Below are 15,510 nucleotides of genomic sequence, written 5' to 3'. Positions count from 1 at the left end.
CACATCCAGCACACTCCCTCTTTGAACTGATGCCATCTGGTCGACGCTACAGAGTACTGCGCACCAGAACGGCCAGACACAGGAACAGTTTCTTCCCTCAGGCAATCCATCTCATGAACACTTGACAATAAACGTGGAACACACAACACTACTATACATTTATTTATTTAACACACATACTTTTTTACATTTCAAAATTGCACATATCATACCTGTACATACATAATTGTCTATATTATATGTTGTGTTTTTGCTATTTTGTACATTGTCTATTTTGTATATTTGTATATTATTCATTTTATTATCTATGTCCTGTCTTGTCACTGTCATTCTGTTGCACTGTGGAGCTTCTGTCACGAAAACAAATTCCTCGTATGTGTAAACATACCTGGCAATAAAGCTCATTCTGATTCTGATTCTGAATGCTGCACATCCACCTGAATGAAAACAGTTGGCAGGTGTGCCCTGCAAACGGCAAGAGGAAAGATTTTATGAATAATCACTTCATTTCATCATGTCCTTGGAAAAAAAGCTGTGTTATGGCTTCAAAAGACTGTAATACAGAGCAAGAAGCATACTGTCACAACACGGTGTGTGGAATTAGGCAGGACGATGATGAAGATTAATATTACAATAATCTTTAATGATTCCACAATGAGGGTAATCCAAACAGGGCAGGAACACACACACACACACACACGAGATAACGTATTCACAAAACCGGACAAGGGACAACTGAACAGTCTAGAACTAAAGTAGGGGTGCTAATTATGGACAGACAGGTGAGGATGATTAACAAGACAGGTGAACTAACTAATCGAAGAGAGACAGAAACTGGGTCAATGAACACATGAGGGATGAAAACAACAAAAACAGTTCTGGGGTGTGACAGTTTGCCCCTCTCCCGGGAAGGCGCGACCTAGTGCCGCAGAGACAAAAGGAGGGATGGAGGGGACTAAGGAGGAGGGCAAAGGAGTGGATATGGGATGGTGACAGGGGACGGCAAAAAGGCAGGCAGACAATACAGGTGGAGGTTCCAGCGGAGGACGGACACCCAGGAGAAGGACGACGAACAGAGTCCAGGGTGGAGACAACGGAGAGAGGAGTCAGGGAGAAGACAGGAGGGACTTGAGGGCCGATGAGCCAGGGTGACGGGGAGGATCCGGAGGACCAAGGCGGAGCAGATGGCTCTGGCAACCGAAGCGGAGGTGGGGATCTGGAAGGCCGTGGTGGAGCCGGAGTGACGGAGGACCAAGGTGGAGCTGGAGGGAAGGAGGAGCCTGACAGAGCCGGAGGGATGAGGTGTAGCCGGAGGAGTGGAGTCCCGAGGCGGCGGATGGGCGACGACTGACCAAGGTGGAGCCGGAGGGACGAGGGAGCCCGGCGGAGCTGGTGGACTGACGGGCCACAGTGGAGAGGAGGGAGCTAGGAGTCATGATGGAGCTGCTGTGTCGAAGGGTCGAGGTGGAGTCCAGGACTCAGAGGCTGGAGGCGGAGACAAGGGATCCTCCAGCTACGACGCCGATGGAGACTGGCAGACCCACAGCGATCCCACCGCACAGATGGTGGGCTGAGGGTGAGCAGAGGGGCTGCCAGAAGACAGCAGTGGCGATAGTGAGGACTGGTGCAGAGGTGGTGGGAGAGGGAGGCTGGGCGGGAGTTCAGAATCCTCAGGGGGCTTAGGAACAGTGTGTGCTGCCTAGCACCAGGAGTGCCAGCGACAGGGGAAACGACCTCCGTGGTCGTTGTAATAAAGGCAGACAGATCAGGGCAGACAGGTATTTCCAGACAGACAAACAGTTCAAATATGACCGCCGTGGTCGTTTCAGGACAGATGATTCAATCACGACCTCCGTGGTCATGACGGGACAGACAGATGATGATGGCGGGAGAAGACAAGGCATATCCGCATATAAATCCAAATTGTCCTCTGAGTTCAGTGATAGCTCACCCTCAGCGGCGATGCTGTGCGCAGGGCTTTCCTCCGCACCCTCACGCTCCACTGTAACATCCACCGTCGCGTGTGATGTAGCTGGCTCTCGCACCTGTTCTGATGTCACAGGCTCTGGGGCGATCCTCAGCTCTGTCGCTCCATTAGGTGATGGCTCGTCGGTCGCGGCGGGCTCTAGCTCTTTGTCAGCGGTGAGCTCGGGCTGACGCTCCACGAAGTGGGGTGATGGCTGGCTGAGCTCTAGGTCGAACATAAACACTCAAAAGAAAAACTTTCCAAGCAAAAAACAAAAAATCCTTTCTCGCTTTTAGGTCCAGTATTCTGTCACAACACGGTGTGTGGAATGAGGCAGGACGACGATGAAGACGAATAGTACAATAATCTTTAATGATTCCACAACAAGGGTAATCCAAACAGGGCAGGAACACACACGCACACGAGGTAACGTATTTACAATACCAGACGAGGGACAACTAAACAGGCTAGAACAAAAGTAGGGGTGCTGATGATGGACAGACAGGTGAGGATGATTAACAAGACACAGGTGAACTAACTAATCGAAGAGAGACAGAAACTGGGTCAATGAACACACGAGGGATGAAAACAACAAAAACAGTTCTGGGGTGTGACACATACATGTAGGCAACTACTTTATGGTATTTTTTGAGCTTGACAGACAGTAATGTAGATCATGACCATGTTGATTGTGTGCTGTAGCTAGTCTCTCCCAATAGCTGAAATATCTTTATATGGCAACAATAACAGTAGTATGCAATTATGAATTCAGACAGTGTCTTTATATGCTTAAACAACCCTATAAAAAGACTGAAATCAATTATAAAGATGATATTTCTTTTTTTATGGTGGCAGTGTTCTCCCACAAAAAGAGCACACAGAAGTCAAGCACTGATACAACAAAAGAGACAAAAAAAGACAAAAGCACAGAGAGATGACAGCCTATTCAGTTTTGCAAAGGTACATGTAAAGTACAAATATCTTTCTCAATTTACATGATGTTAGAATTTGCTCACTTTTTTCCCTTTTCTCCTGCATATAACATTTTATAAAACATTTACTAAATAAGCAGTAGTGAACGAGTGAGCCATTTGGGACACAGCAATTGCCTGTTTGAGAAGGCATTCAAATTGTGGGTGTGTAAGTTAGGCTATTGTTTCATGTTTTACTGAAGTAATAATAAGTCATAAAACAAATACATTTTTCTTGCTATAATAAATGTATTTATTTATTTAATTACTTCAATTTTAGTTTAGCAGGAGGTATAATGCATGTGATTCCACATTTAAAAAAAAATTTCTCTTGCTCTTTTCAGGATTCAAGTTTCTTTTGAGCTATTGATTTTAATCTTATTGAAGAAAAAAGTTCTTAATTACATCATTAACAAAAGAGAACCTATACCATTGCGAATACGAATAATGTTTTTCTCAGCTTGCCATCGTGCTTGCTGTTCATACTCATTGTCCAATTGTTTTTTTGCTTTTTCAAAAGCATCGCCTTCAAGTTTAGCACTCAGGACATTTATTTCCTTCTGTCTCTGCTCCTCTTTCTCTTTTAGAATGTGAAATTTTTCTGCCTCAATCTCTTTCTCTACAGTGTCAAGCATCTCATTGGTGTAATGTTGCTCACCATTTCCAGTGACTATTTTGTCAATCTGTTCAAACAACCTAGCGACCTGTTCTGGATCATTTTAATGAAATTGACCAATTCCGCAAAAATTTGTGAATGTTTTTGCGCTTAATTACATCTCCATGAGTGAACAGTGCCATGGTGTATGTGGAGGATTCCTCACCAAAAATGTTTTGAATGATCTTAACAGCTTCTACATCTTTTTCTGTAAATCTGCCCAGCTGAATCACAACTAAGAAGACATGTGGACCAGGAGCAGAGAACAAAATGCACTGCTTGATTCTGTTGTTCACTTCATCTACAGTAAGGCTGGTGTCAAACAGACCTGGTGTGTCAATAAGTGATACTTTTCTTCCATTAACTGTTGCATAATATTTTTCACATTGTTTAGTCACAGAGGAGGAAGATATCTTTTTCCCAGAATGGTGTTTCCTGTTGCACTTCTTCCTGCCCCTGTTATTCCAACCAAAAGAATCTGTAGCTCTTCACCTGGATGATTGATAAGAATTACATTATTTTTAATTTAGCCCTCATATACATATAAAGGTATAAATAGAAGTATGTATTATATCTGTCAATTTTTTAGACCTGTATTTGAGAAACAAAAGCACAGTACCTAAATCACTCGAATTGTGGTTTTGTTGCACACGTGTCTGCAAGCATGTAATATGTCATATTTTCACATCACATTATATTATTGTTTTCAACATTTAATTGCTTACTTCCACAGTCATGTAGTTATAATGGCATAGTGTATTTGAGTAATAATTAATTTCAATTGTATAAATGTAATTATGATTTGTAATATTCGAAACTCCAAAATTAGGTGATGGATTTCTGTTACAATATTTAGAAAAATAATAAAATATTTAAATATTTTTAAAAAATAATCTTTTTAAATGTAATCTAACTTGGTAATGGTAATTCCATTAACTGTCATATCTTCTGTACTTTATACATAAAAACAAACCACACCTAAGATTTATTAAACTCTCTAAAGATGCCGGAAACCCAACTTTCCATTTGATTTTTATATGATTTAGAATAGATAAACTTTATGTAGCCCTGAGGCATTGCGCAATGGTAAATTTCCCTTGTTCCCTATGCTGCTGCTGCCAGTGACATTCGGACTAAAGCCTTATGATTCCTTATGAATCCTTATGATTTGAAATCTCACTTAAGATGACTGAATACTACTTTTCTTTGGAGAATTCATCAAATGAACTATGCCTATTGTTGTATGGTTTCTGGTTGTTCTGTCATTAAATAAATTTCTTAATACATACCTGGTGCACTATGCATACTGCAGCTATGGCTACAATTATAGCAAGTACTGTCCACTTGTTGAGCTCCATGACAAATGTTGAGCCCTTTGACATATTTGATTGTTGTTCATTGGCTTCCACGATTATTGAGAAAGTGAGGTAAAAACTGTTGTTCTTGCTTTAAAATATGAAAATGAGTCAAAATCAGGCATTGGTGATAAATTTGATCAAACAAAAGCATCACTTTTAAAGTTGATTATAACACTTTCAAAAATGATTACAATATTTCACAAAATTGTCTTTTTAATTTCTTAAGCTAATAAACAAGCATTCAAACCATTTTTGTTTACGCCACTATTGCTTTTTTATCTTTTATTAAATTAAATTTAATCATTTAATTTAATTTATTTATTACCTTTATTTGACCCTCTAACTCTAGCACTTTCTATTCTATTTTAATTCTACTTTATCTATATTTATCTTCTTTTTTTATTATTTAAAAAAACAAAAAACAAACAAACAAACAAACACTTGCTTTCTATTTTTTATATTCTATCTACTTGTTTTTCTTTGTGTGTGTGTGTGTGTGTGTGTGTGTATATATGTGTGTGTGTTGCTTTCTATTTTTTATATTCTATCTACTTGTTTTTCTTTGTGTGTGTGTGTGTGTAATATATATATATATATATATATATATATACACCTTGCTACGTGTACTGCGTTAGGCTAACCGAGACTTGTCATTTGCACTTATATATTGTTGCTCTTTTGTTAGTTTTGACTGCTTTTATTGTCCTCATTTGTAAGTCGCTTTGGATAAAGGTTTGTGACAACTCATGCTATTCTATATACGTGTTGGTCACACATTTCCTAACGGTACCAACTCTGCTTCTACTTTATCAAACTACACACTAAATCTAAAAAGCTACATCACGAAATAAGTGCACACATCTCTCACCTTTCATTGTGGGAGCCAGTAATTCTTACTTCTATGCTGTGTTATCCTTTTTTATATCCATTTTGTTTCTGTGTACTCTGTCCCTATATAAATATTAAATAACCATAAACCTGCTAGACTTGTTTTTATTCATGGGTCACGTGGTGTTGCCTGCCACCAAAGCAGCAGTGCAAAGGAAAGCATGATTGCTTCCCTATAGAGGGTTGTGCTTTGCAATTAGACAAACCTTTGCAAATTGTAAAATTGCTGATGTATTACTGAAAATATACAAAATAGATTAAATTGGAGTTCTTAATGGACTGAGATGATCTGGTAGCAAGTGGGACCGGTCACTCAAATCACTTGACAGCTTCGTTGTCAACTTTCATGAAGTGTTTGAGTCGTCCGAAAGTGATAAGGGTGTAACAGTACACAAACATGAAGGTTTGGTACCTCGGTTTTCCTGATTAAGTACAATGGGAGTTTACTGAAGACATTTTTGCTCTGTCTTTAAGTGAAAGTGAAAGTGAAGTGAAGTGAAGCGACTCTCTAACCATTAGGCCACGACTTCCCCATTTTTTTTTTTTTTAATTCAATTATAATTAACATTTTCTTAAGGATAAAAATCTATCAGCTAATACTGTAAACTTTAGGGAGCCCTATACTTGGACATTTCTATAATATTAAAGGTTATGATTAACAGAGCCCAAACTATTAAATTCAATTGCTGTTTATTTTTAGATATAATAGTAAACACTCAAATAAAAAGGGCTGCAAACATGTCAATTGCATTTAAGGCAGTTTTTACATTAACTACAATTAAAAAAAATAATAATTATATTCGTTGTTGAAATAATCATTTAAAAAGTAGCTGTCATAATGTATAGTGAAGTTTTGCTCATGCATATCAACTGAAATAGCACAGACTAAAAGTTCAATCTTGGGATTTAAGAATCGATGTTGATTCGTTAAAATGGAGATATTTAAAACTACAAGTTTTGAATTAAGTTCCGCACATGCAGGGGTTAAAACAACACTGTATTTGTTCGGTACACATGCATACATTGCAATGGCAGCAGCCGCATACCTGGGGCAAAGGACAGATGAGGCGAGAGAAAGGAGGTGTTGCTCATTATCATTTACTCCACCGGCCTCTCTCCATTCGCATGGCTCTCGGCCCCGACCAACTCGTCAGACTGTTTTACTGACATCTTTCAGCGGTTGAAACACTGATTCAGTGATTATATGACACATGAGATGTTCATTCATGTTTATTTCATGTTATAAATAGTAGTAAAGAGTAAGGGATGATCACGTTCACTTGTGCTCTGTGCTGCCGTTTGAACTGAGGCCCTATACAGCGATTTGTCATGCTGCATCAAAGAGCATTAAAACAGCTTTTTTTTTTTAAGATCTCCAAGAAGAGTACTTGACACCCATCTGACCAAATATATCTCCCTGTTCATTTATGACCCCCTTTTACCCTCTCCCCTCTGCCCTCTCTGCCTCTCCCCCACCAGGGTTCACCAAAAGTTTACTTAGAATATCTATATACCTACTGTATATACCTCATATCTTGTGAATATGTTGTTTTTCCACTTCATGTTTAGTATCATTGCAAAGGTCTCTGTGCGATTGGTAAAATGGTCTTAATTTCACAGCAGTCACTTATATTGTGAGCGTATATATATATTATAGCGTATGTGAATCTCTGGAATCACTACATGCTGCTGTGTGTCTCTCTGCTGTCAGGTATGCATCTCTTAGATTTGTCTTTGAGCAATTGATGTTATGTATTTATCCGAATTGGAACGTTTCGTTTAATTCTGAATTGGCTTCTAATTGTTTAATAATGTAATTGGCATGATACATTTTTACCAGACTAATAATAAATTGTTAAATTTGATTTGTTCTGGGTCGGTATACACAAAATATCTTATGGCTAGAAGTAGCTCACAACATGCCGATTTAGGCAAAAATCTTCAAAGTAATGGGCGTGTCAGTCCTAAATTTAGGACTCCTACATTTTTGCTCTAAGAGTATTTCAGAAAGCATTTCAGCAGTAGAACTAGCTCCTAAATCTGTGAAAGGTTAGGAGTAGTGAAGAGGACTCCTAAGTCACTAAGACCAATCCTAAAATGGCTGCTGCCAGCAATCTGCCTCGGAATGTAAACATTTTAGAAACATTTGACGATAATGAGCTTTTAAAAAGGTATATCGCCTTAATCGCGGGGGTATTATGACTGTTGTAGAACTTGTCGGGGACAATTTTGCTTTGATTAGCCTATATCCTTGTTTTCATTAACCAGTTGGGCAAGAAGTAACATCCTCTTGCATCCAGTTTGGTTTTCTTTTACGTTTGCATGTCTTACTATCCGCCATGATTATTCCACCTTGTTAATTAAAAGGCTGTTTATATGCATATTCACTAATTGTTTAGAAGAAGCATACATGTAAGAGGCTGACAATTAGCTGAACATATAGCCTATACTTGTTTAATTAGTGATTCATAGCCTGCATTTTAAAATATTTATTTGAATTTGGCAATTAACATTTTTATTTTTAAACCTTTATTTGAATATGGCAACATAAAATCATGCTCTACATTATTTATAAAATAAGAATACACTTTTTGTTATTTGCTAGCAGGGTACAGCATACTTAAAGGTATTATAACCACCCTGTATTCTCTGAGTAAGACCAGAACTGATGAATTTGTCAGTGCATTCACCGTTGGCCAAGTGAATTGCTAAGCAATACCAGGTCCTTAATGAACAAATAACTGAAAGTATGGAATTTCCAGAATATTCAAATATCTAAATCAATACATAATCGATAGTTTTGATCAGTTTTTAATTAGAAATACTGCCTAAATTTAATGATCATTGAAATTGGAGCTAGACTAAAATTGAAACTAAATGAACTTTATACCTTCGCCCACCAATTGGATTCCATCTGGGTGGATCCTTACACTGTCCATGGATGTCCATGATCTCTTCTTGTGCCTGTGTGTGTATTGTGGCCTTACCAGCATACTAACCAGACCAAGCTGTTAGTATGTGATTCACATTTCTTTCCTTCACCATCATGGTTCTGTCTGCATATTGCTATACTCACCTGCATTTCTGCATTAATCAACCTGTTCAATAAATAAGTGTTTGAGTTCACTAACTCCTGCTCTCAGTCAGGTTTATACCCTGACAACTATCACTTCATCATTACTATCTATAAACAATTATTTTTGAATGAATGAATGAATGAATGAATGAATGAGGCATTTATATAGCACTTTGCTATTTACACTATTTTGTATTGATTTTTATTTAAAAAAAACACACAACAGGAAAATTAAGTAGGATGCATATGCACAAATTTATTAAAAACAAATCATACACAAGGCCAAAGGCTACACTCAGAACTAAAAAGTGTAAAAAGAAAAGTACAAACCCATTCAACATTTAGCCACATTTCAAATCATATTCAATTATGTTAAAGTTCTGAAATTATTCTCAGTAGCCTTAAATAAAATATAAAAAAAAAATAAAAAATAGCGTCTTAGTGATGTATAATTAATGAGCACATGCTTGATCCAAACTGAGTGAACAAATTATTTTATAGATTATTTTTGTTAAAACTTTCAAAAGAAGAAAGATGTAAAAGACTTTCTGTAACAACTAAGGTAGTAAAAGATTTTGCACAATTAGAATTGACCAGTTTTTGTAAATTTAATAATGTTAAATAACATGTCTTGCTGTGTAGAATAACCGGCTTTATGCAAGAATCCATAGAATAGGTCCTTTAAAAGTTTGATAATTTCTTCAAAAAATGAAGGGTCTCTCTCAGCGTCATCTCTTGCACGCTGCTCATAATCAACATCCAGCTTTTTCTTTGCTTGTTCAAAATCTTTTCCTTTAAGTCTGCCACTAAAAACTGCTAGCTCGTTCTTTCTCTGCTCCTCTCTCTCCTTCAGGATGCGCTGTTTCTTTTTCTCAACTGCTCTCTCTACCATTTCAAGCATCTCACTGGTGTAGTATTGGCCACCGTTTCCAGTGACCATTTTATCAATCAGGTCGAGCAACTGAGTGACCTGTTCAGGATTTTGTTCTTCATTATTAAACACATGGTATCGTCCACTACATGTTTTAATGAAACTTAGCAGATTTGGGTTGTCCCGCACAAATGTGTGAATGTTTTTGTCCTCCAGTCGATCTCCATGAGTGAACAGTGCCATGGTGTATATGGAAGATTCCTCACCAAAAATTGTTTGGATAATTCTTACTGCTTCTGCTTCTTCATCTGTGAATCTGCCCAGCTGTATCACAACTAAGAAGACATGTGGACCGGGAGCAGAGAGAGAGATACAGAGTTTAACTCTGTCAATGACTTCATCTACAGTAAGGCTGGTGTCAAACAGACCTGGAGAGTCAATAACGGATACTTTTCTGCCATTTATAATTGCATGAAACTTTTCACATTGTCCAGTCACAGAGGAGGATGATATCTCAGATTTAAAAACCTTTTTCCCCAGGATAGTGTTGCCTGTTGCACTTTTTCCCACCCCTTTTTTTCCAACCAAAAGAATCCGGAGTGGATTGCCTGGAAGATGCACTGAACATTAACAAGAATTATTATTATAATATTATATATTATTATATTATAATATAATTACGTTTACAAACATCTATTTAAAAGAACAATGAAATATACCTATATTAATCTATTGTAATACTATTCATCATCCACCTTTGTGTTGTACAATTTATATATAAAAAGACAAATAAATAACTTACCTCCATCATTCAAATCCTGTTTTTGTTGCTTGAAGATCTAGAAATTATTTATATAATGATACAAATTTGATCAGATTTGGCAGCTTTTACTGTTAAAAAGATAATCAGCTTAGAGTGGTTAAATGACAAAATACACACTCAAGCATACCTGAATCCCTACTGCAGCAATGACAAATATACAAAGTATCAGTAGTTCTGGGGAGAAAAATGTAACCCAAGACTTTGAGGTCGTTGTTGATGGTCCAAGAGAAGTGTCCCGCACAGCTAAAAAGAAAGTCATGGTATATATATATATATATATATATTTATGTATTTATTTATTTAAAGCTGCAGTCCGTAACTTTTTTTTGGTTAAAAATGTTCCGAAATCAATAGTTGAGCAAGTACATAACCAGCCAGTGTTCAAAACTATCGCCTTATTTTAGCCCGATTCACTTCTAATTTGAGTGGTACGGGTAGGTTTTCCTGGGAAATTCGAGCATGTGTCATTATGTCACGTCTGTAAACATAAAGAAGTTGTCCCAGCTACTAGACTATCGCATGTGAGGATCCTGCAGGTGGCTGATCATTTATAGCCTTTTGGTGCGGTGACTGACTGCCACATACTCTTCAAAACATTAGATTCATCCGCGCTGGAGCCGTGCCGACTCACAACCCACGCAAGCTAGATAATTCCGCAAACAGCTGCAATTCCAGGTTTTCAAACAGAGATGGCGAAATTTAAGGACTGCAGCTTTAATCTTTTGATTGATGCAGTGATGGGGAGACAGGAAATTATTGTGGAGACATACTGCTGTGAAATCTCCTTTTATGAGGCAACATTTTATCAAGCAACGTTTTAGAAAACAAAAACAACACTTACAAATTTCCATTTCCCCAGCAGTTCCAGCAGTACTGGAATATTTCCGTTTTTCTATTTAATAAATATTCCATATAGCCTTTGAGCCCCTGAACAATGCCATTTCATGTCATAGTTTTAGGCTACGTTCACCTTACAGTTTTTATGATTTCTAATTTATCTTGTATCACACCAACTCTGTTTGGTTGTGCTACTGCTTTAAATCAGGCTTCAACTGTCTATAAACGATTGCTGTCTCATTAAAATCACTCAAAAGGCTGTAAATTGTTTTTATGAAATAGCTACTATCAGCAGATTTCTTCTTTTCAATGCAAACAGTTGATATAAACCATTTTAAAGTTACAACTCACCTTTAAATGAAGAGCACATCGTGCATGCATGTATAGATGTAAACTGGGTTTCGTTTTTGTTTCCTATCAAAAGTTTCGTTTACTCATAAAACTTGCTAAATTAGTCTGGCTTTACCGGAAGGATTACTGGTGTAGACTACCATCTACAGGAGACAAGATGCCACTGCATGATAATATTTGGATAATAAATGGAAAAATTGATTTATCAGTCAAGCAGTTGTTGCCTGTTTAGTTAATATAGGTGCACTGATATTTTTCCTAAAAAAAAGTTTCACACAAAAAGAAATTAATAGTGTTTTTTAAAACGTAATGACAACAACAATAACAATAATAATTATTATAATTTTTTTATAATAATAATAATCATAATTATTATTATTATTATATTTAAAAAACTACTATTCATTTATTTTTGTGTGAAAATTTTATTATTATTATATACAGGTGCATCTCAATAAATTAGAATGTCGTGGAAAAGTTCATTTATTTCAGTAATTCAACTCAAATTGTGAAACTCGTGTATTAAATAAATTCAATGCACACAGACTGAAGTAGCTTAAGTCTTTGGTTCTTTTAATTGTGATGATTTTGGCTCACATTTAACAAAAACCCACCAATTCACTAATCACCATTGGTAGTGTGATTTATTGTAATGCTTTTTTCCTCAGTTGGTCAGAACAAACGTGGCAGACTTGTTACTTACTTGTTCAGATGGCAATATACGGTGAAAATTCTTATTTGGGTTATATATTCCAAAACATAGGCTAGAATCTGTGATTGCGAAGTACAGTAAATATCCACACCGGTGCGGTGACTGACTGCCACATACTCTTCAAAACATTAGATTCATCCGCGCTGGAGCCGTGCCGACTCACAACCCACGCAAGCTAGATAATTCCGCAAACAGCTGCAATTCCAGGTTTTCAAACAGAGATGGCGAAATTTAAGGACTGCAGCTTTAATCTTTTGATTGATGCAGTGATGGGGAGACAGGAAATTATTGTGGAGACATACTGCTGTGAAATCTCCTTTTATGAGGCAACATTTTATCAAGCAACGTTTTAGAAAACAAAAACAACACTTACAAATTTCCATTTCCCCAGCAGTTCCAGCAGTACTGGAATATTTCCGTTTTTCTATTTAATAAATATTCCATATAGCCTTTGAGCCCCTGAACAATGCCATTTCATGTCATAGTTTTAGGCTACGTTCACCTTACAGTTTTTATGATTTCTAATTTATCTTGTATCACACCAACTCTGTTTGGTTGTGCTACTGCTTTAAATCAGGCTTCAACTGTCTATAAACGATTGCTGTCTCATTAAAATCACTCAAAAGGCTGTAAATTGTTTTTATGAAATAGCTACTATCAGCAGATTTCTTCTTTTCAATGCAAACAGTTGATATAAACCATTTTAAAGTTACAACTCACCTTTAAATGAAGAGCACATCGTGCATGCATGTATAGATGTAAACTGGGTTTCGTTTTTGTTTCCTATCAAAAGTTTCGTTTACTCATAAAACTTGCTAAATTAGTCTGGCTTTACCGGAAGGATTACTGGTGTAGACTACCATCTACAGGAGACAAGATGCCACTGCATGATAATATTTGGATAATAAATGGAAAAATTGATTTATCAGTCAAGCAGTTGTTGCCTGTTTAGTTAATATAGGTGCACTGATATTTTTCCTAAAAAAAAGTTTCACACAAAAAGAAATTAATAGTGTTTTTTAAAACGTAATGACAACAACAATAACAATAATAATTATTATAATTTTTTTATAATAATAATAATCATAATTATTATTATTATTATATTTAAAAAACTACTATTCATTTATTTTTGTGTGAAAATTTTATTATTATTATATACAGGTGCATCTCAATAAATTAGAATGTCGTGGAAAAGTTCATTTATTTCAGTAATTCAACTCAAATTGTGAAACTCGTGTATTAAATAAATTCAATGCACACAGACTGAAGTAGCTTAAGTCTTTGGTTCTTTTAATTGTGATGATTTTGGCTCACATTTAACAAAAACCCACCAATTCACTATCTCAACAAATTAGAATAGGGGAGAGCGGGGTAAGTTGTCACACTTTTCACACTGTCTAACATTTACTGAGCACCATACATCACAATGGTATAAATGTCATACCAAATGAAAGAAGGAAGTCTTGGGCACATATGTTGTATTCATTACATTTTCATATCTTATCTCATTACGGAGTTGTAGACTGTTGAATAGAGAATGTGCACTTGTGACAATTTGCCCCAACGGCGGGTAAGTTGTCACACTAGATTATCTAAAAATAAGAACACAACTACTTAATTGTGATTGTTGATTTTAATTTTTAAATTCAAACCAGAACTGGAAATATAAACAATCATGCCTAGAGAATTTGGAAAAACAATTATTTCAATCCAAACAATACACATTTCAATCAAAACACATTAAGTGGCAAGACCACTTTACTTTGAACTTTAAACTCAAACATTCTCTGGCTTGCACATAGATCCATGATAACTGAATGGAATGCTGCAGATAACTCGCTTAACTTAACATGTTTAACCTCGGAACAAAACAGATGCCCTGTATCTGACTAATCAAACTCATCTTCAGTCACAATTCTGGCACACATAAATTGCCTGGCCTGAGGTGCAAGCATCATGGGCCCATTTGTTGCATTTTACCCAGGTCTCTTTTGGACGACTTTGAAAATGGCTCCACACAGACGAGGCAGAAGCACTCTTCATCATCTGATGATGACTCTTGTATGATTTTTCTTCTTTTAGCTACCATTATGGGGAAATCGTGGCCTAATGGTTACAGAATCAGACTCGTTACCCAAAGGTTGCGGGTTCAAGTCTCGTACCGGCAGGGATTGTAGGTGGGGGGAGTCTAAATGAATCTAGACATTCATCTAAATGAATGTACAGCGCTCTCTTCCACCTTCAATACCACGACTGAGGTGCCCTTGAGCAAGGCACCGAACCCCCATCTGCTCCCCAGGCGCCGCAGCAAAAATGGCTACCCACTGCTCCGGGTGTGTGTTCACTGCTGTGTGTGTGTTCTCTGCTGTGTGTGTGCACTTTGGATGGGTTAAATGCATAATAAATGGAAAAATTGATTTATCAGTCAAGCAGTTGTTGCCTGTTTAGTTAATATAGGTGCACTGATATTTTTCCTAAAAAAAAGTTTCACACAAAAAGAAATTAATAGTGTTTTTTAAAACGTAATGACAACAACAATAACAATAATAATTATTATAATTTTTTTATAATAATAATAATCATAATTATTATTATTATTATATTTAAAAAACTACTATTCATTTATTTTTGTGTGAAAATTTTATTATTATTATATACAGGTGCATCTCAATAAATTAGAATGTCGTGGAAAAGTTCATTTATTTCAGTAATTCAACTCAAATTGTGAAACTCGTGTATTAAATAAATTCAATGCACACAGACTGAAGTAGCTTAAGTCTTTGGTTCTTTTAATTGTGATGATTTTGGCTCACATTTAACAAAAACCCACCAATTCACTATCTCAACAAATTAGAATAGGGGAGAGCGGGGTAAGTTGTCACACTTTTCACACTGTCTAACATTTACTGAGCACCTTATATCACAATGGTATAAATGTCATACCAAATGAAAGAAGGAAGTCTTGGGCACATATGTTGTATTCATTACATTTTCATATC

The 15,510-nt window shown here is 36.6% G+C and overlaps 1 protein-coding gene and 1 pseudogene across 2 annotated transcripts; both read right to left on the bottom strand.

Annotated features, from left to right (window-relative positions):
• Positions 1–401: 401 nt before the first annotated feature.
• LOC107671408 (GTPase IMAP family member 4-like) lies at positions 402–5,825 on the bottom strand (annotated as a pseudogene).
• A 3,662-nt stretch (positions 5,826–9,487) lies between these two features.
• LOC107671193 (GTPase IMAP family member 4-like) lies at positions 9,488–11,886 on the bottom strand. Of its 2 annotated transcripts, none has more exons than XM_016464084.1 (4): positions 11,797–11,886; positions 10,736–10,851; positions 10,588–10,624; positions 9,488–10,393 (listed from the first exon to the last, which is right to left on the bottom strand). In XM_016464084.1, exons 1-4 carry the CDS (start codon positions 11,813–11,815, stop codon positions 9,498–9,500), a joined length of 1,068 nt encoding a protein of 355 aa, XP_016319570.1. In that variant the 5' UTR covers positions 11,816–11,886; the 3' UTR covers positions 9,488–9,497. The 2 variants fall into 2 exon arrangements, with proteins under 2 accessions (XP_016319570.1, XP_016319576.1); XM_016464090.1 differs by having other exon boundaries at positions 9,488–10,120.
• Positions 11,887–15,510: the final 3,624 nt, after the last annotated feature.

The sequence above is a fragment of the Sinocyclocheilus anshuiensis genome, unplaced genomic scaffold, assembly GCF_001515605.1.
Source record: "Sinocyclocheilus anshuiensis isolate Anshui unplaced genomic scaffold, SAMN03320099.WGS_v1.1 scaffold145, whole genome shotgun sequence".
NCBI lineage: Eukaryota > Metazoa > Chordata > Actinopteri > Cypriniformes > Cyprinidae > Sinocyclocheilus > Sinocyclocheilus anshuiensis.
The sequence above is the reverse complement of the archived record's forward strand: the minus strand, read 5'-3'. Positions and strand labels throughout refer to the sequence as shown.